The 18,708-nt window shown below is 50.1% G+C and overlaps 1 protein-coding gene across 1 annotated transcript in view; it reads left to right on the top strand.

The window, feature by feature from the left end:
- Positions 1-17,402, top strand: part of ago2 (argonaute RISC catalytic component 2) — a 20,569-nt gene extending 3,167 nt beyond the window's left edge. The window contains exons 3-20 of the mRNA XM_072447282.1: positions 2,314-2,494; positions 4,227-4,347; positions 4,419-4,600; positions 5,441-5,577; positions 5,651-5,785; positions 5,869-5,956; positions 6,018-6,165; positions 6,340-6,459; positions 11,395-11,517; positions 11,963-12,096; positions 12,749-12,933; positions 13,005-13,164; positions 13,244-13,334; positions 13,444-13,638; positions 13,704-13,838; positions 13,910-14,011; positions 14,091-14,290; positions 14,381-17,402. Coding sequence (XP_072303383.1) covers positions 2,314-2,494; positions 4,227-4,347; positions 4,419-4,600; positions 5,441-5,577; positions 5,651-5,785; positions 5,869-5,956; positions 6,018-6,165; positions 6,340-6,459; positions 11,395-11,517; positions 11,963-12,096; positions 12,749-12,933; positions 13,005-13,164; positions 13,244-13,334; positions 13,444-13,638; positions 13,704-13,838; positions 13,910-14,011; positions 14,091-14,290; positions 14,381-14,489 — 2,546 coding nt within the window. The 3' untranslated portion in view covers positions 14,490-17,402. The remainder of the gene's footprint in view (positions 1-2,313; positions 2,495-4,226; positions 4,348-4,418; positions 4,601-5,440; positions 5,578-5,650; positions 5,786-5,868; positions 5,957-6,017; positions 6,166-6,339; positions 6,460-11,394; positions 11,518-11,962; positions 12,097-12,748; positions 12,934-13,004; positions 13,165-13,243; positions 13,335-13,443; positions 13,639-13,703; positions 13,839-13,909; positions 14,012-14,090; positions 14,291-14,380) is intronic.
- Positions 17,403-18,708: the final 1,306 nt, after the last annotated feature.

The following is an 18,708-nucleotide window of genomic DNA, read 5'->3' as shown; positions in this document are numbered from 1 at the left end:
GGACTACCTCACGGACCGACCCCAGTTTGTGAGAGCCCGGAACTGTGTGTCTGACACTCGGACCTGCAGTGTGGGGGCGCCCCAGGGCACTGTCCTCGCGCCCTTTCTCGTCACCCTTTACACTGCAGACTTCAGACATGACACGGACAGCTGTGTCCTGCAGAAGTTCTCTGACGACTCTGCCATCATCGGACTCATCACGGACGACGATGATGTGGAGTACAGAGGACTGGCGCAGGACTTTGTGGGCTGGAGTCAGCGGAACCACCTCCTCATCAACGCGGGGAAGACCAAGGAGATGGTGGTGGATTTCCGCAGACGCCACCCCACTGCCCCCTCACCAGTGAACATCCAGGGACGGGACATTGAGAGAGTGGACTCATACAAGTACCTGGTGTTCATCTGAACCACAAACTGGACTGGACTCACAACACAGACTGTACAGGAAGAGCCAGAGTCGGCTCTACCTCCTGAGGAGACTCGGGTCTTTTGGAGTGACAGGGCCACTCCTGAAGACCATCTATGACTCTGTGGTGCATCAGCTCCTGTAGGTGTGGCCTGCTGGAGCAGCAGCATCACAGAGAGGGAGAGGAAGAGGCTGGACAGAGTCATCAAGAAGTCCAGCTCCGTCCTGGGCTGTGCTCTGGACTCGGTGCAGGAGGTGGGGGACAGGAGGGTCCTGGCTAGATTCACATCTATGCTGGACCATGAGTGTCGCCCCCTGCAGGACACTCTCTCCGCTCTGGAGAGCAGCTTCAGTGAGAGACTGATCCACCCTCGCTGTGTGAAGGAAAGGTTCCGTAGGTCTTTCCTTCCTGCTGCTGTCAGACTTTATAACAAAAACTGTTAGTACTGAACACTCGCAATACTGACCTAACCTAATACTGATGTGCAATTCTGTCAAATGTGCAATTGCTGTTGGAATTCATGTGCAATTACTGTGAAATTCATGTGCAATCTATGTGCTGTCGTGACACATATTCATGTGCAATTACTGTCGGGATCACATGCAATGGTATTTATGTATTTATTTATTTGTCTATGGGAGTTTTTATTTATTTATAGGAGATCTTCTACTGAAAGTGTTTTTCAGACTTCCTATAAGTGATCTGTTCTTCTGTATCTACCTCTGTATCTACCTGCGTTTCCCCATGTGGGACAATAAAGGAATATCTTATCTTATCTTATACTGTGTGACTCGGGACACAGACACACACTGGATACTGTGTGACTCGGGACACAGACACACACTGGATACTGTGTGACTCGGGACACAGACACACACTGGATACTGTGTGACTCGGGACACAGACACACACTGGATACTGTGTGACTCGGGACACAGACACACACTGGATACCGTGTGACTCGGGACACAGACACACACTGGATACCGTGTGACTCGGGACACAGACACACACTGGATACCGTGTGACTCGGGACACAGACACACACTGGATACCGTGTGACTCGGGACACAGACACGCACTGGATACCGTGTGACTCGGGACACAGACACACACTGGATACCGTGTGACTCGGGACACAGACACACACTGGACCGTGTGACTCGGGACACAGACACACACTGGACCGTGTGACTCGGGACACAGACACACACTGGACCGTGTGACTCGGGACACAGACACACACTGGACCGTGTGACTCGGGACACAGACACACACTGGATACCGTGTGACTCGGGACACAGACACACACTGGATACCGTGTGACTCGGGACACAGACACACACTGGACCGTGTGACTCGGGACACAGACACACACTGGACCGTGTGACTCGGGACACAGACACACACTGGACCGTGTGACTCGGGACACAGACACACACTGGACCGTGTGACTCGGGACACAGACACACACTGGACCGTGTGACTCGGGACACAGACACACACTGGACCGTGTGACTCGGGACACAGACACACACTGGACCGTGTGACTCGGGACACAGACACACACTGGACCGTGTGACTCGGGACACAGACACACACTGGACCGTGTAACTCGGGACACCAGACACTCAAGTTGCAGGCCTGGTCCAGTTGCAGGCCTGGTCCAGTTGCAGGCCTGGTCCAGTTGCAGGCCTGGTCCAGTTGCAGGCCTGGTCCAGTTGCAGGCCTGGTCCAGTTGCAGGCCTGGTCCAGTTGCAGGCCTGTAGGTTTATTAACGGTCTAGTCTGATATACGGTGCTTTGATCTGCTCTTGTCATCGGTATCGTGAGATCACGTTTGATGGGTGTATTGGTGATCAGCCTCTTGAATCCTGCCACTAATTGAAGCTGTGTTGTTCTTTCAGAGCCGCCCTCCCCTCCTCTGCCAGAGTATGTGTTCAAGCCACCGCTGCGGCCAGACTTTGGCACCATGGGCCGGACCATCAAGCTTCAGGCCAACTTCTTTGAGATGGAGATCCCCAAAGTGGAGGTGTACCATTATGACATTGACATAAAGCCAGAGAAATGCCCCAGGAGGGTTAATCGGTATGAGTTTGATTTTCTTCAGGCTTTTTTTACTCTAGTTCTATGATAGTAGAAAAAGCTTCAGTTGTAGTCATCTGGACTCGGTTTGAAAAAATAGACGTTTCGACTCTCATCCAAGAGTCATTGTCAATAAAAGAATTTAGATCGAGAACTCCGATATTAATACTGTTCTGTGGTAAGACCCACCCATTGGGCGGAGCCTTCCTGAAGTAGAAAGAGTTGTTTGTTTCAACAGAAACTCCCCCCTTGTATCTACCGAGCCTATTCAGAATCTTAATGGGCTATTAGAATCCTCTTTGTCTTTGTGAGACCCTGGCTCAACCACCCTGAGGACCTGATTAGCATCTAAATGTCCTGGTCCTGGTCCTCTACCTTTCCAGGGGTTCAGTAACCCATTATAAATAACAGGAAGATTAAACCTTAGCCCTCCATTTCTGTTTAAAGAAGGTCTTTCTTTTTTAACAAAAATGGCTTCCTTGACTCCTCTTTCAAACCATCTTTTCTCCTGCTTCAAACCTTCACCTCACGTCTTCAAACAAGTGATTAGAGGCTTCAAGATGGAGATGCACGGCGCTCTGAGGTCCTGAACTTGTATTTCTTCTGTGCTGATAAAGCCTCTTGTGTAGAGGCTGTTTCGTCTCACCTATGTACCGTTCTTTACAACTTTCTTCACTGCATTGGACAGAATAAACTACATTGCTCTGTTTTTGAGTCGGCAACTTGTCCTTAGGGTGAACCAGTTTTTGTCTTAAAGTGTTTCCTGGTTTAAAATAAACAGGGACTTCGTGTTGTCTAAAAATTCTCTGCAGTTTTTCCGACAGGCCAGACACATAAGGGATAGAAACACCCTTCCTTCTCTGTTCAGTTTCCCTTTTGTCCTGCTTCTTGGTTCTCTTCACTCTGTTGAGAGCCCAAGCGGGGTAACCACAGGCTGAGAGGGCATTTCAGACATGTTTTTCCTCTTTCTTCTTGCCCTCTGAGCTGGTGGGCACACCTTGAGCTCTGTGTTGTAAGGTTCTGATCACACCCAGCTTGTGCTGTAGTGGGTGGTTGGAACCAAAGAGCAGATACTGGTCCGTGTGTGTAGGTTTCCTATATACTTCTATTTGGAGTTTCCCGTCCTCTCCTCTGATCGTGGAACAATCAAGAAAGGCCAAGCGGTTCTCCTTAGCGTGAGGTGAAGGTTTGAAGCAGGAGAAAAGATGGTTTGAAAGAGGAGTCAAGGAAGCTATTTTTGTTAAAAAAGAAAGACCTTCTTTAAACAGAAATGGAGGGCTAAGGTTTAATCTTCCTGTTATTTATAATGGGTTACTGAACCCCTGGAAAGGTAGAGGACCAGGACCAGGACATTTAGATGCTAATCAGGTACTCAGGGTGGTTGAGCCAGGGTCTCACAAAGACAAAGAGGATTCTAATAGCCCATTAAGATTCTGAATAGGCTCGCTAGATACAAGGGGGGAGTTTCTGTTGAAACAAACAACTCTTTCTACTTCAGGAAGGCTCCTCCCAATGGGTGGGTCTTACCACAGAACAGTATTAATATCGGAGTTCTCGATCTAAATTCTGTTATTGACAATGACTCTTGGATGAGAGTCGAAACGTCTAATTTTTCAAACTGAGTCCAGATGACTACAACTGAAGCTTTTTCTACTATGGAACACGCCTGGACGAATGAGGGATTACACCGACAATATTTCTCTAGTTCTATGAGTTAACAACTGTGTGCTTACAGTGAAATCGTGGAGCACATGGTCCAGCATTTTAAGACACAGATCTTTGGTGATCGGAAACCGGTGTACGATGGGAGGAAGAATCTGTACACGGCGAATCCCCTTCCCATCGGCAGAGAAAAAGTATGTACTAATGCACCATCAGCTGTCCAGTGTGGGCAGCACAGGCTTATAGAGATGTGTCCCGTGCCCAGGTAGAACTGGAGGTGACCATTCCTGGAGAAGGCAAGGACCGCAGCTTTAAAGTGTCCATCAAGTGGATGTCGTGTGTGAGCCTGCAGGCCCTGCATGAGGCTCTGACCGGCCGGCTGCCCAATGTGCCCTTTGAGACCATCCAAGCCCTGGATGTGGTCATGAGGCACCTGCCCTCTATGAGGTAGGCCGCATGTGGATGTGGACAGTACCCTCACGATGCGTATCCCAATACTTGTATATTCCGATACAATTCCCTCATTACGATATGTATCCCGATATATTTTTGAAAAAAAATTCTTAAAAATTACCAAATGGATAATGTTTTTACAGATTTATCCACAAAGCACTTCTTTATAAATCCATTCTGCTCTAATAACGTCACACATCCAACTGATCCAAATAGAAATATATGGAACACGTTCTAGTAAAGTATTGCATTTTTCTGCATGAGCTGAACCTGCTGCAGCAGCATCTTCTGATCAGGTCCACAGCTCCTTCTCCCCTCGACCAGAGGAGCTTCTGATCAGGTCCACAGCTCCTTCTCCCCTCGACCAGAGGAGCTTCTGATCAGGTCCACAGCTCCTTCTCCCCTCGACCAGAGGAGCTTCTGATCAGGTCCACAGCTCCTTCTCCCCTCGACCAGAGGAGCTTCTGATCAGGTCCACAGCTCCTTCTCCCCTCGACCAGAGGAGCTTCTGATCAGGTCCACAGCTCCTTCTCACCTCGACCAGAGGAGCTTCTGATCAGGTCCACAGCTCCTTCTCCCCTCGACCAGAGGAGCTTCTGATCAGGTCCACAGCTCTTTCTCCCCTCGACCAGAGGAGCTTCTGATCAGGTCCACAGCTCCTTCTCCCCTCGACCAGAGGAGCTTCTGATCAGGTCCACAGCTCCTTCTCCCCTCGACCAGAGGAGCTTCTGATCAGGTCCACAGCTCCTTCTCACCTCGACAGAGAGGAGGGCGGCACAAACAGCAGATCAAAAGAACTATTGTTTGGAGGATTTTCATCGCTCTGTGTTGTAGGTACACTCCAGTGGGACGCTCCTTTTTCACCCCCTCAGAGGGCTGCTCAAACCCCCTGGGTGGGGGCAGGGAGGTGTGGTTTGGCTTCCACCAGTCCGTCAGGCCTTCTCTGTGGAAGATGATGCTTAACATTGATGGTTGGTTTCATATTTCTGGGATGTAAATTGCTGTGATGGTTCCATGTTTCTCACCACTTTTTCTGTGGAACAGTTTCTGCCACTGCTTTCTACAAAGCCCAACCTGTGATTGAGTTCATGTGTGAGGTCCTGGATTTCAAAAGCATCGAGGAACAACAGAAGCCCTTAACGGACTCTCAGAGAGTCAAGTTTACAAAAGAGATCAAAGGTTAAAAAACAAGTCTCGTTGATCATTTGATCAGAGTTAGTCAAACAACATGTATTACCATCATTAACATCATGTTCTCTCAGGTTTGAAGGTGGAGATCACTCACTGTGGGCAGATGAAGAGGAAGTACAGAGTCTGCAATGTGACCCGGCGACCAGCCAGCCACCAAACGTGAGCTAGAAGGACATTCTCAGCAGCTGCAAACTGGTTCTAACTGAGTGGTCTTCTCCAGGTTTCCTTTGCAGCAGGAGAATGGTCAAACTATTGAATGCACAGTGGCACAGTACTTTAAAGACAAGTACAAGCTGATACTGAGGTATCCCCACCTCCCGTGTCTTCAAGTGGGACAGGAGCAGAAGCACACCTACTTACCTCTGGAGGTAAACCTCATCTTCTCTTTATTAGTTTAGTCTAATAACTATAGAGCTATTAAGCTCGTAAAATATGATTGTAGTTAAGTAACTCATTTCCATCTGCAGTCCCTGATTAACAGGAATAATACTCATCCCATGCATAGAAACCCTGTCATGTCACATTTTCATAAACTCTTTCAGGTGTGCAACATTGTGGCTGGACAACGCTGCATTAAAAAGTTGACTGACAATCAAACGTCGACTATGATCCGCGCCACCGCCCGCTCTGCGCCCGACCGGCAGGACGAGATCAGTAAACTGGTATGAACTTCATCTTTATCTCTCTAGAACAGACTTTTCAAGCAGGGTCCAATCCAGCCCTCAAGATCATTTCTGATTTAATATTAATGACCTGCCCATAAAATGCATACAACCTGTTTGAAGTAGAAGTACCACAATGCACTGCATCATTAGCACACGGCTCCTCCCCCTCTGTGAAAGAGAAACGCATGGATACTTCTCCATGGACTGGAACTGATCGGATATACATTTTACTCTTATTAGTTTGATCAGCGCTATACATTTCAAGCTTAGTCTTATAGTCACCGTGGCGACCGCGAGGATCAGAACACTGACTCACTCTGGACTCAAAGACATTCAGACGGATTTCATCAAGAAAAACATACATTTATTATTGAAGCCGGAGTATTAAGAGTGCAGTTCTGAAAAGGACATTATGTCTTACTTTATGACACTGTTGCTCTTTCATTTAAGACACACTTTGTGCATTTGTTTACTGCTGCTGCTATTTGAAGTTGAGCTGATATTTTTATTTAATTAAATGTTGAATTATTTATTAAGCTCAAAGAAAGGTGCACTGTTAAAGTGTTAAGAAATAGTCGTGTCTTGACCGATTATATCAGTATCATTTTGTCGTAGCACAAGTCCTCATGTGGACATGTCCTCCTCATGTGGACATGTCCTCCTCATGTGGACATGTCCTCCTCATGTGGACATGTCCTCCTCATGTGGACATGTCCTCCTCATGTGGACATGTCCTCCTCATGTGGACATGTCCTCCTCATGTGGAGTCACACGTTCTCTTCTGATCGCATTGTAAGGACGCTACTTGTCCCGATGAGTTGAGCTGAGCGTCACGACTCGAACGTGTGGAAAATTACTACAACGTTGGATCAAATCACTGTGGCCAAATATAAACTCGATAAGACATTTTCATTCATGTCACACTTTGTGTTCCTGTCAAGACTCAATAAAGTTTATCAAAGCGACTTGTTCTGGTCACGGGAGGATTCATTTTGTGAGAAGCTGTCAGTCTGGGACTACTTTCTCTCTGTCAGTCTGGGACTACTTTCTGTCTGTCAGTCTGGGACTACTTTCTCTCTGTCAGTCTGGGACTACTTTCTGTCTGTCAGTCTGGGACTACTTTCTGTCTGTCAGTCTGGGACTACTTTCTGTCTGTCAGTCTGGGACTACTTTCTGTCTGTCAGTCTGGGACTACTTTCTGTCTGTCAGTCTGGGACTACTTTCTGTCTGTCAGTCTGGGACTACTTTCTGTCTGTCAGTCTGGGACTACTTTCTGTCTGTCAGTCTGGGACTACTTTCTGTCTGTCAGCCTGGGACTACTTTCTGTCTGATCACTGTGAGTTCCATCTTCCATTAAACAGTTAGTTTTTGACGTTGAAGGTATTTTTGTACCGCAGAATAAGAGTTATTTCAATGTCTTGCATTGATAACTATAATGATGTAGATCATGTAGAGAGGTGGGAGTAGGGCCTATATTCTAAGAATCCAAGGAAATTATTTAGAGTAAAGAAATATTTTTAAATTCAACTCCGACATTTGGACGGTAGAAATGTGATTTGATAAAATAACATTTTATTTTTATGTTTATTCCGTCCTCCCCTTTTTAAAAATGCCAATGAAACTCTGTAAAACAACATTCAAAAACTCTATCATGAATTACCATCACAATTGAAAAGAAGAGAGAAGAAAAAAATCTTACAAATATCCCTGTCTTGAAATTTCATACAAAAAAACAATTACGACATGTCAGACTTTAATGGAGTCTTTTTTTCTCATTTAATTCATATGATTTGATTGTTATTGCTTTAAACTGTTTCCTAAAGATTTACTGTAGATTATAAAGCCAACATGGCAAATGCACTCAGTGACTCTCACGGTGTGTGGAGGCGGTGCAGCGTCACGGTGTGTGGAGGCGGTGCAGCGTCACGGTGTGTGGAGGCGGTGCAGCGTCACGGTGTGTGGAGGCGGTGCAGCGTCACGGTGTGTGGAGGCGGTGCAGCGTCATGGTGTGGAGGCGGTGCAGCGTCACGGTGTGGAGGCGGTGCAGCGTCACGGTGTGTGGAGGCGGTGCAGCGTCACGGTGTGTGGAGGCGGTGCAGCGTCACGGTGTGTGGAGGCGGTGCAGCGTCACGGTGTGTGGAGGCGGTGCAGCGTCACGCTGTGTGGAGGCGGTGCAGCGTCACGGTGTGTGGAGGCGGCGCAGCGTCAGTGTGTGGAGGCGGCGCAGCGTCAGTGTGTGGAGGCGGTGCAGCGTCACGCTGTGTGGAGGCGGTGCAGCGTCACGCTGTGTGGAGGCGGTGCAGCGTCACGCTGTGTGGAGGCGGTGCAGCGTCACGGTGTGTGGAGGCGGTGCAACGTCAGTGTGTGGAGGCGGTGCAGCGTCACGGTGTGTGGAGGCGGTGCAGCGTCACGCTGTGTGGAGGCGGTGCAGCGTCACGGTGTGTGGAGGCGGTGCAGCGTCACGGTGTGTGGAGGCGGTGCAGCGTCACGGTGTGTGGAGGCGGTGCAGCGTCACGGTGTGTGGAGGCGGTGCAGCGTCACGCTGTGTGGAGGCGGTGCAGCGTCACGCTGTGTGGAGGCGGTGCAGCGTCACGCTGTGTGGAGGCGGTGCAGCGTCACGCTGTGTGGAGGCGGTGCAGCGTCACGCTGTGTGGAGGCGGTGCAGCGTCACGCTGTGTGGAGGCGGTGCAGCGTCACGGTGTGTGGAGGCGGTGCAGCGTCACGGTGTGTGGAGGCGGTGCAGCGTCACGGTGTGTGGAGGCGGTGCAGCGTCACGGTGTGTGGAGGCGGTGCAGCGTCACGGTGTGTGGAGGCGGTGCAGCGTCACGGTGTGGAGGCGGTGCAGCGTCACGGTGTGTGGAGGCGGTGCAGCGTCACGGTGTGTGGAGGCGGCGCAGCGTCAGTGTGTGGAGGCGGCGCAGCGTCAGTGTGTGGAGGCGGTGCAGCGTCACGGTGTGTGGAGGCGGTGCAGCGTCACGCTGTGTGGAGGCGGTGCAGCGTCACGGTGTGTGGAGGCGGTGCAGCGTCACGCTGTGTGGAGGCGGTGCAGCGTCACGCTGTGTGGAGGCGGTGCAGCGTCACGGTGTGTGGAGGCGGTGCAGCGTCACGCTGTGTGGAGGCGGTGCAGCGTCACGCTGTGTGGAGGCGGTGCAGCGTCACGGTGTGTGGAGGCGGTGCAGCGTCACGGTGTGTGGAGGCGGTGCAGCGTCACGGTGTGTGGAGGCGGTGCAGCGTCACGCTGTGTGGAGGCGGTGCAGCGTCACGCTGTGTGGAGGCGGTGCAGCGTCACGGTGTGTGGAGGCGGCGCAGCGTCACGGTGTGTGGAGGCGGCGCAGCGTCACGGTGTGTGGAGGCGGTGCAGCGTCACGGTGTGTGGAGGCGGCGCAGCGTCAGTGTGTGGAGGCGGCGCAGCGTCAGTGTGTGGAGGCGGTGCAGCGTCACGGTGTGTGGAGGCGGTGCAGCGTCACGGTGTGTGGAGGCGGTGCAGCGTCAGTGTGTGGAGGCGGTGCAGCGTCACGGTGTGTGGAGGCGGTGCAGCGTCACGGTGTGTGGAGGCGGTGCAGCGTCACGGTGTGTGGAGGCGGTGCAGCGTCACGCTGTGTGGAGGCGGTGCAGCGTCACGCTGTGTGGAGGCGGTGCAGCGTCACGCTGTGTGGAGGCGGTGCAGCGTCACGCTGTGTGGAGGCGGTGCTGGAGCTGGATCCCAGTGGGGCTGCAGCTATTGATTAGTTTAGTAATCCTTTAATTTTTTATACATTCGTAAATATTTGAGTTGGCGCATGTCCTTCCATACGCGCAGAGGGCCAGATTCACCTGTTTTTTAATTAAATATGTAAATCAAACGAATCAAGGCAACAAAATAATAAAGCGTTTTTGTAATCGAATGACTTGATTTACTGGAGTAATCGTTACAACCCTGGGTACAAGCATCATTTATGCCTTAAAAGAATATAAGAACAATATACTGTCATACTAGAGACAAAGGAAAAGCTCGGAGCACGGGTCAGTGGCATCAACATGAACACATGACATCAACTTTACCTGTCCATGTTGTAGTTCATTAGTTTAAAGGACTGGGGACCGGTCTGTGGAGCGGTCAGAGCGGACATGCCCATGATCTGACCAGTCTAAGGATCTGTGAGTTATATTTAACTGTTCCATAGCTTAGAGCAGACTTATAGCAGCTCCATTCTCCTGACTGCAGAAGCCTCTGGACCCCACAGACTGCCACCTCCAGAGACTATCAGAGTCACAAGAGGTTTATTTCCTTTGGCATTCAAAACAATTCACAAACATAGGAACTTAAAACAACGAATCATTTTAATCATGGCAATGTTTATAAAATCATCAAGAAGTTTCTAATAAAAATAGAAAAACTTACTCTCAGTATGTAAATAAGTCCTACACAGACTAAAAAGATGTTTTCGGGCCGTCCAGGGAGTCGGGGCAGTGTTGACCTGTTGTCACATGAACATTACACATTTTACATAAATCAATCTACTTTAGAGAATGTCCTAGTGGTCAGACTTTCCCCCCTCCATTTAAACCAACGGTGCTCCCGCTGGACCGGAGGTGTCATTACAAGAGTGGTGGCACGTCCGGTCCAGCAGTGGTCAATAGAAGCTCAGCATAATACTGTGGCTGAAATGTCACTCTGACCACACCCTCCACCACATATCTAACCCCAGGTGAGGGTTTGAAGCTGTTGGTGGCCATGGTGATGCGGCTGCATTAAAGGGCCAGGTGAGGCTGTCCTGGACGTGCAGACCCAGGTTTAGACTCAGTAAAACACAAATCAAATCTTCATTAAGTATTTGATGAGTAAGGACTATGTATTCTCCTGATGAAGTATTCCCCAAAGATGGTTCAGTTAGTTTAGAACTTAACAGACTTCTCCTTATTGATTTTGTATATCTTTCCTCCCTTTTGAAGATGAGAAGTGCCAACTTCAACACTGACCCCTACGTCCGTGAGTTTGGCGTGATGGTGAGGGATGAGATGACCGAAGTGAACGGGCGTGTCCTACAGGCTCCATCCATTCTTTATGGAGGAAGGGTAGGTCCATCAACCAGTGTGAGTATGATCGTAAGAGAAAACAAGAATACTAACAAATCTTCCATAAGTACATTTCATATATATATTTCGAATAGGAATGGGCAAATGTTTAAACCTGTTTTTCTGATCAATCTACAAATAATGACATCCAACTCTTAACATTAGTCCCCTCACTTGTTCTAGATTCACCATCGATTTACATCATTTACTTTAGTCTGACATTGTTTCAAATAACTTTGTTAGCCACACTGAACGCTTCTAACACACTTCCATCTGTATCATTTCAACACATGACCGTCACATACAAACTTTAAAAAGTGTTTGGACACATCTCACGCTTCTTCTTCAGCCCGTTCCATAGCTTTATCACCAATCACCAGGCTTTATGTCACATCTACTCATCCCTTTTGGTTTAGTAAATGTTAATCATTCGATTCAATTGCAGAACAAAGCAATAGCCACTCCAATCCAGGGAGTGTGGGACATGAGGAACAAGCAGTTCCACACAGGCATCGAGATCAAAGTGTGGGCCATCGCCTGCTTCGCTCCACAGAGACAGTGCACTGAGCTCCTGCTCAAGTGAGTCCTGACTCCTCCCTCTCCTCCCTCTCCTCTCTCTGCTCTCTCCTCTCTCTGCACTCTGCACTCTCTGCACTCTGCACTCTCTGCACTCTGCACTCTCTGCACTCTGCACTCTCTGCACTCTGCTCTCTCTGCACTCTGCACTCTGCTCTCTGCTCTCTGCTCTCTCTGCACTCTGCACTCTGCACTCTGCACTCTGCTCTCTCTGCTCTCTCTGCACTCTCTGCACTCTGCACTCTGCACTCTCTGCACTCTGCACTCTCTGCACTCTGCACTCTCTGCACTCTGCACTCTCTGCACTCTGCACTCTCTGCACTCTGCACTCTCTGCACTCTGCACTCTCTGCTCTCTGCACTCTCTGCACTCTGCACTCTCTGCACTCTGCACTCTCTGCACTCTGCTCTCTCTGCACTCTGCACTCTGCACTCTGCTCTCTGCTCTCTCTGCTCTCTACACAGTGTTTACCCTGTGTTTACATGTGTAGCTTTGCATTTAGGCGCCTCTCAATTCATTTCCTCTAGAGGCCAGTTTGTGTTTTTATTGGGGGTGGGCGGAGTTGTGCAATTTCATTTTATTTCCATTATTATAAAATAGGCAAGGACACGGTGTTTGACTGTGTTTTGAGGTGTGTGTTGATGCTGTTTTCCAGGGCATTCACAGATCAGCTCAGAAAGATCTCCAGAGATGCTGGCATGCCTATCCAGGGTCAGCCGTGCTTTTGTAAATATGCCCAGGGGGCAGACAGTGTGGAGCCCATGTTCAGACACCTCAAATACACCTACCAGGGTCTGCAGCTGGTGGTGGTCATCCTGCCCGGGAAGACTCCGGTCTATGGTGAGGCACGAGCCTGCTCCTGTTGCTCACTACACTCATGTCGTCAGTTGCACTAATCGAGTTTCCTTTAGCGGAGGTGAAGCGTGTGGGCGACACGGTGCTGGGCATGGCCACACAGTGTGTCCAGGTCAAGAATGTGCAGAAGACCACCCCCCAGACCCTTTCCAACCTGTGTCTGAAGATCAACGTCAAGCTGGGAGGAGTCAACAACATCCTGCTGCCTCAGGGCAGGTGAGGGCCACATTTAATGTTCATGTATTTCACGTCAGTAACTGCAATGTCATACTTTATTCCTTCTCTTTGATTACAGGCCTTTGGTGTTTCAGCAGCCCGTCATTTTTCTTGGAGCAGATGTGACCCACCCTCCTGCAGGGGACGGAAAGAAGCCTTCCATCGCAGCTGTAAGATGCATGCTCAGGAAAGGGAGCTCAGAGTCTCATGAGCCTCTTCCCTTCAGCTGCTCTTGGGCGTGGCATTGCTGTGGTGTAAAGCTGTGTGGTGTTCCCTCAGGTGGTCGGGAGCATGGACGCTCACCCCAGCCGTTACTGCGCCACAGTGCGAGTGCAGCAGCATCGTCAGGAGATCATCCAGGACCTGGCCACCATGGTCCGAGAGCTGCTCATCCAGTTCTACAAGTCCACCCGCTTTAAGCCCACCCGGATCATCTTCTACCGGGACGGCATCTCGGAGGGCCAGTTCAACCAGGTAGTGTCTTGATTGTGGATTTGGTGGTTTGCCACTACATGGTCACTGATGAATCACTCCTTCAGGTTCTTCAACATGAGCTGCTGGCCATTCGCGAGGCCTGCATCAAACTGGAGAAGGACTACCAGCCTGGCATCACCTTTGTGGTCGTACAGAAAAGACACCATACCAGGCTCTTCTGCACGGACAGGAATGAGCGGGTCAGTTACACGTTTGTCTAATGCTCATGTCTTTGTTCAAAACTAGTCCATTTAAGTGTCTGTTCCAACAGGTTGGAAAAAGTGGCAACATTCCTGCAGGCACTACAGTGGACACCAAGATAACCCATCCATCAGAGTTTGACTTCTACCTGTGCAGTCATGCTGGCATACAGGTAAGCACTGGCCTGCTGCAGTCTGGGCGTGGCACGTGCAGCCTGGACATCATCATTCTGGTCCTTGTTCTGTGTGCAGGGCACCAGTCGGCCGTCTCACTACCACGTGCTGTGGGACGACAACCATTTCTCCTCAGACGAGCTGCAGGTGCTGACGTACCAGCTCTGCCACACCTACGTCCGCTGCACGCGCTCCGTGTCCATCCCAGCGCCCGCTTACTACGCACACCTGGTGGCTTTCCGAGCACGCTACCACCTGGTGGACAAGGAGCACGACAGGTGCGACTCGCCACTGGATCTATAGTATATGAAACTTTGTGATGGTTCCATTTGAATCATTGCACTAAACCTGGACCCTCTGTGTTGCAGTGCGGAGGGCAGCCACACGTCTGGGCAGAGCAACGGCCGAGACCACCAGGCCCTGGCTAAGGCCGTGCAGATCCACCAGGACACACTGAGAACCATGTACTTCGCCTGAGGCCCTGAGTCTGTTCTGTCACCTGTGTGAAGTATGAACCAGAGGCCAACAACAACCCAAACCTTGTACTTTTACTGCTCTGAGGGAAATATGTGGAAAACCAACAATCAATAGTTTTAGTGTCAAAAGTAGCTGGGCCTATTGAGAGCTGAAACTGATACTTCAGCTTCTGATTGTTTCATTTGAAGCGTCTCGGTGCTCTTACAATTGGGGGGGTTTCAATGCCTAAGGTTTGTCTGTGACGTTTAATTTTATTTATCAGCCAATCAAAGACGAGTGCACTGACTGTCAGGACAAGAGTACTTCTATCTGCGTTTGGGCACTATGTGCCGAAGTGCCATTCCATACCTTTATGTTTCTGTGTCCACTGACCCCTAAGGCCACATGAGCCGCCCAGTACTTTCATGCCAAATCCTGGAGGCTGGTGTTAAGGGCTGGAGAGCAGAGGCGTGGGACTGGCTCCTCCTCAGCTCCTCCTCATGTGGTCTGAGCCATGTTCTTCTCACAGGAGACACCTGTGTGTTCCCTCTGTGTCTTGTACCTACAATTATGCATGTAGCGGACACATTTTAGACATTTACCACAACTATTGTTTCCTAATTTAATTTCTATGAAACGTTTCTCATTTGGGGGGTTTTCTAGCCGCTGTCTCGTGTCCGTTGTCCAATGTGGGTGTTTGTTGGTGAGGCTGAGTTTTAATTGATGAATGAGTCCCCAGATGCAGCACAGAAGCTTTTGTTTTATGCAAATGAATCATTGGAGTCTTTATACTCTTAGATGTAGTATTGTTGGTAATGAGGTATATTTTAAATAAGCTTTCGGTCAAGGCTTCTGAAAATATTTTAGATTTGTACAAAACTGGCCCATACGTAGCCTAAGGCTACATTCTATTTGTCTACACATTTGAAATGCAAATATTTTCTTGCCTTTTATAAGACTTTGACGGTCTTGAGTAATAAAATCAGACATTTCCTCATGTCTGACTGCACGCACATGGATATTTCTGTAAACTCACATTTTGCCACAAACATGTTTCTTGCCTTTCAAAGTGAATGCCGTGAAATGCAGGAGCTGTGTAGAGCAAATGTGTGTCAAGTGTCCATGTGCATGTGGCTGCAGTGGAAATGCTAAGCCTGCTGAATGTTGATGTAGTCTTTGAGTGGCGGTCAAGTCTACATACTCGATCTATGCATCGTTTGTAACCAAGAGATTGAGCGTGTGTCATGTCAGGTCTCGTCTTTCAGGGTTTGTTTCTGCAGATTTGGATAGCCTTTTGCGTTTGAATGTTTAGTGCGTTGTAGAGTCCCCGTGGTGAGCAAGATGAACGTGATCATTTGTATCGTAGGTTTTTATTGCTTGGTCTTTTGTAAGAGTCTTTCCTAGCCAAACAAGATTACGCTCTTTGTTAGTAATAAAACAGAAGCACAATAAGTTGGTTCTTGGTGCTACAAGTTCTCCCTAGAACGTCCCCATCACTGGTCCACACAGCTTGTACCTTTTACTGTCCTTCATGCGTTCCCTTGGTATCCGATGGACTGTGTCGCCGGGCATTCTGAAAACACACTTGACGTACTGCCGTGGTGTCAGAGGGGCCGTGGTGTTAGGGGCCCCTGTGCCGGTGCTGGTGTGGCAGATTGGATGCACTTTTGGAGGCAGAGCGCGGCGTTCTTCTGGCTCCAGGTAATTGTGTGGAAATGGCTGTAGGGCCTACCTCTTGTTACCTGTTCTAGTGTAATGGTAACATCACACTACGGGCCATTTCGGCATAATTGCCCGTGTGGACCAGGCGCTGCCGCCATGGACGTCTGCTGCTGTCACATGTGGAGTTCAGAGAAGCCTTGAGCTGTTTGACCAAACCGTGTTTGTCTCATCGCGTCCTCTTTGAGTCTATGCACCAGAGAAATGACCAGGTTTCACCCGCTCAGTGAACACACCATGACATATTGTGTATCCAATTAGACGCAGTTTTAATCTTGAAATGCATTTTTCTAAACGTAAATCGTGCAAAGCGTCTGTATTCAGATGCTCATTTTATTTATTGTAGGCCTGTCACGATGATCTTTTTACAGACGATATATTGTCTCTGAACATATCTTGATAAACGATATTTTTGAGCACAGCGTTTTATAATAGTGTAAAAAATTGTAGGAGATCTCGACTTGTATCATGAAAACTTAAAGATCAGTGCAACAAATACATTTAGCTCAAACCCTGTATCAGGTCATGTGAGTGAGAGAGACGGAATCACAGGAGTGAGACGTGCTGCTCTCGCTACGTCCCGACCGCTGTCCCGACCGCTGTCCCGACCGCTGTCCCGACCGCTGTTGAAGCAGAGTGGAATGCACCTGACGAGCGGAACAGGTGAATGTCCCGCAGTTGAAGTCCAGTTGTATGTCAGACTTTGGACAGGCGGTGGCATGGATGGTAGTTCACTGCTGCCTGGCCTGTCCCGCTCGGGGCCTGTCCCCCCGCCGCTCGGGACCTGTCCCCCCGCCGCTCGGGACCTGTCCCCCCGCCGCTCGGGACCTGTCCCCCCGCCGCTCGGGACCTGTCCCCCCGCCGGTCCCCTCCGCTCGGGGCCTGTCCCTGCTCCGCTCGGGGCCTGTCCCTGCTCCGCTCGGGGCCTGTCCCCTCGCTCGGGGCCTGTCCCCTCGCTCGGGGCCTGTCCCGCACCACATGTAGTCATTATCGTGACAGGCCTAATGGATGAATTGTCTTTTTTTTAACCACACTGCCAAATGTTTGGTGTATATTTTTTTAATTCTAAGACTATTACAAACATGTCTCATTTGTGTCCTGAATGTTCTGGACGTTTGTCCTGCTTCACAAACCCTGAGACAAGCATCGTCTCATCTACAGAGTGTTACAAACTGAATTTGAATCATGAAGCAGTATAATAAAGGATGATGAAGCCTGTTCTCTGCAGGTCCATTATTGTTTGTGCCATTGACCCAGCCATTGACCCATCCAGAGCCTGGGGCTGCTCTCTGGTCAGTGCTGGGGCTGCTCTCTGGTCAGTGCTGGGGCTGCTCTCTGGTCAGTGCTGGGGCTGCTCTCTGGTCAGTGCTGGGGCTGCTCTCTGGTCAGTGCTGGGGCTGCTCTCTGGTCAGTGCTGGGGCTGCTCTCTGGTCAGTGCTGGGGCTGCTCTCTGGTCAGTGCTGGGGCTGCTCTCTGGTCAGTGCTGGGGCTGCTCTCTGGTCAGTGCTGGGGCTGCTCTCTGGTCAGTGCTGGGGCTGCTCTCTGGTCAGTGCTGGGGCTGCTCTCTGGTCAGTGCTGGGGCTGCTCTCTGGTCAGTGCTGGGGCTGCTCTCTGGTCAGTGCTGGGGCTGCTCTCTGGTCAGTGCTGGGGCTGCTCTCTGGTCAGTGCTGGGGCTGCTCTCTGGTCAGTGCTGGGGCTGCTCTCTGGTCAGTGCTGGGGCTGCTCTCTGGTCAGTGCTGGGGCTGTCCCGTTCCAGTCGACCTTTTGTGTCTCATATAAACAGCTTTGTTCTTCTTGTATGGAATGACCGCGTTAGTTATTGATCAAGTGCTGCTGACCCTGGTGTTCATGGCGGTTGTGTTCTTCCTTCTATGGTTTTGTTCTGGGGTCATAGGTCAGCGTGGGTCATAGTTCAGCGTGAGTCGTGGGTCATAGTTCGTCGTGGGTCATAGTTCAGCGTGGGTCATAGGTCAGCGTGGGTCATAGTTCAGCGTGGGTCGTGGGTCATAGTTCAGCGTGGGTCGTGGGTCATAGTTCAGCGTGGGTCATAGTTCGTCGTGGGTCATAGTTCAGCGTGGGTCATAGTTCAGCGTGGGTCATAGTTCAGCGTGAGTCGTGGGTCATAGTTCAGCGTGGGTCATAGTTCAGCGTGGGTCATAGTTCGTCGTGGGTCATAGTTCGTCGTGGGTCATAGTTCAGCGTGGGTCATAGGTCAGCGTGGGTCATAGTTCAGCGTGGGTCGTGGGTCATAGTTCAGCGTGGGTCGTGGGTCATAGTTCAGCGTGGGTCATAGTTCGTCGTGGGTCATAGTTCAGCGTGGGTCATAGTTCAGCGTGGGTCGTGGGTCATAGTTCAGCGTGGGTCGTGGGTCATAGTTCAGCGTGGGTCATAGTTCGTCGTGGGTCATAGGTCAGCGTGGGTCGTGGAGCATGCTTCAGTGCCATTACACAACAGCATAATGTGGGCGTCTCAATCTGAGGTTTGAACCCGGGTTTCTCTGAGTGTCACACGGAGACGTCTG

The sequence above is a fragment of the Eucyclogobius newberryi genome, unplaced genomic scaffold, assembly GCF_026437365.1.
Source record: "Eucyclogobius newberryi isolate DKJ021-1_F unplaced genomic scaffold, fEucNew1.0.hap1 SCAF_16, whole genome shotgun sequence".
NCBI lineage: Eukaryota > Metazoa > Chordata > Actinopteri > Gobiiformes > Gobiidae > Eucyclogobius > Eucyclogobius newberryi.
The sequence above is the reverse complement of the archived record's forward strand: the minus strand, read 5'-3'. Positions and strand labels throughout refer to the sequence as shown.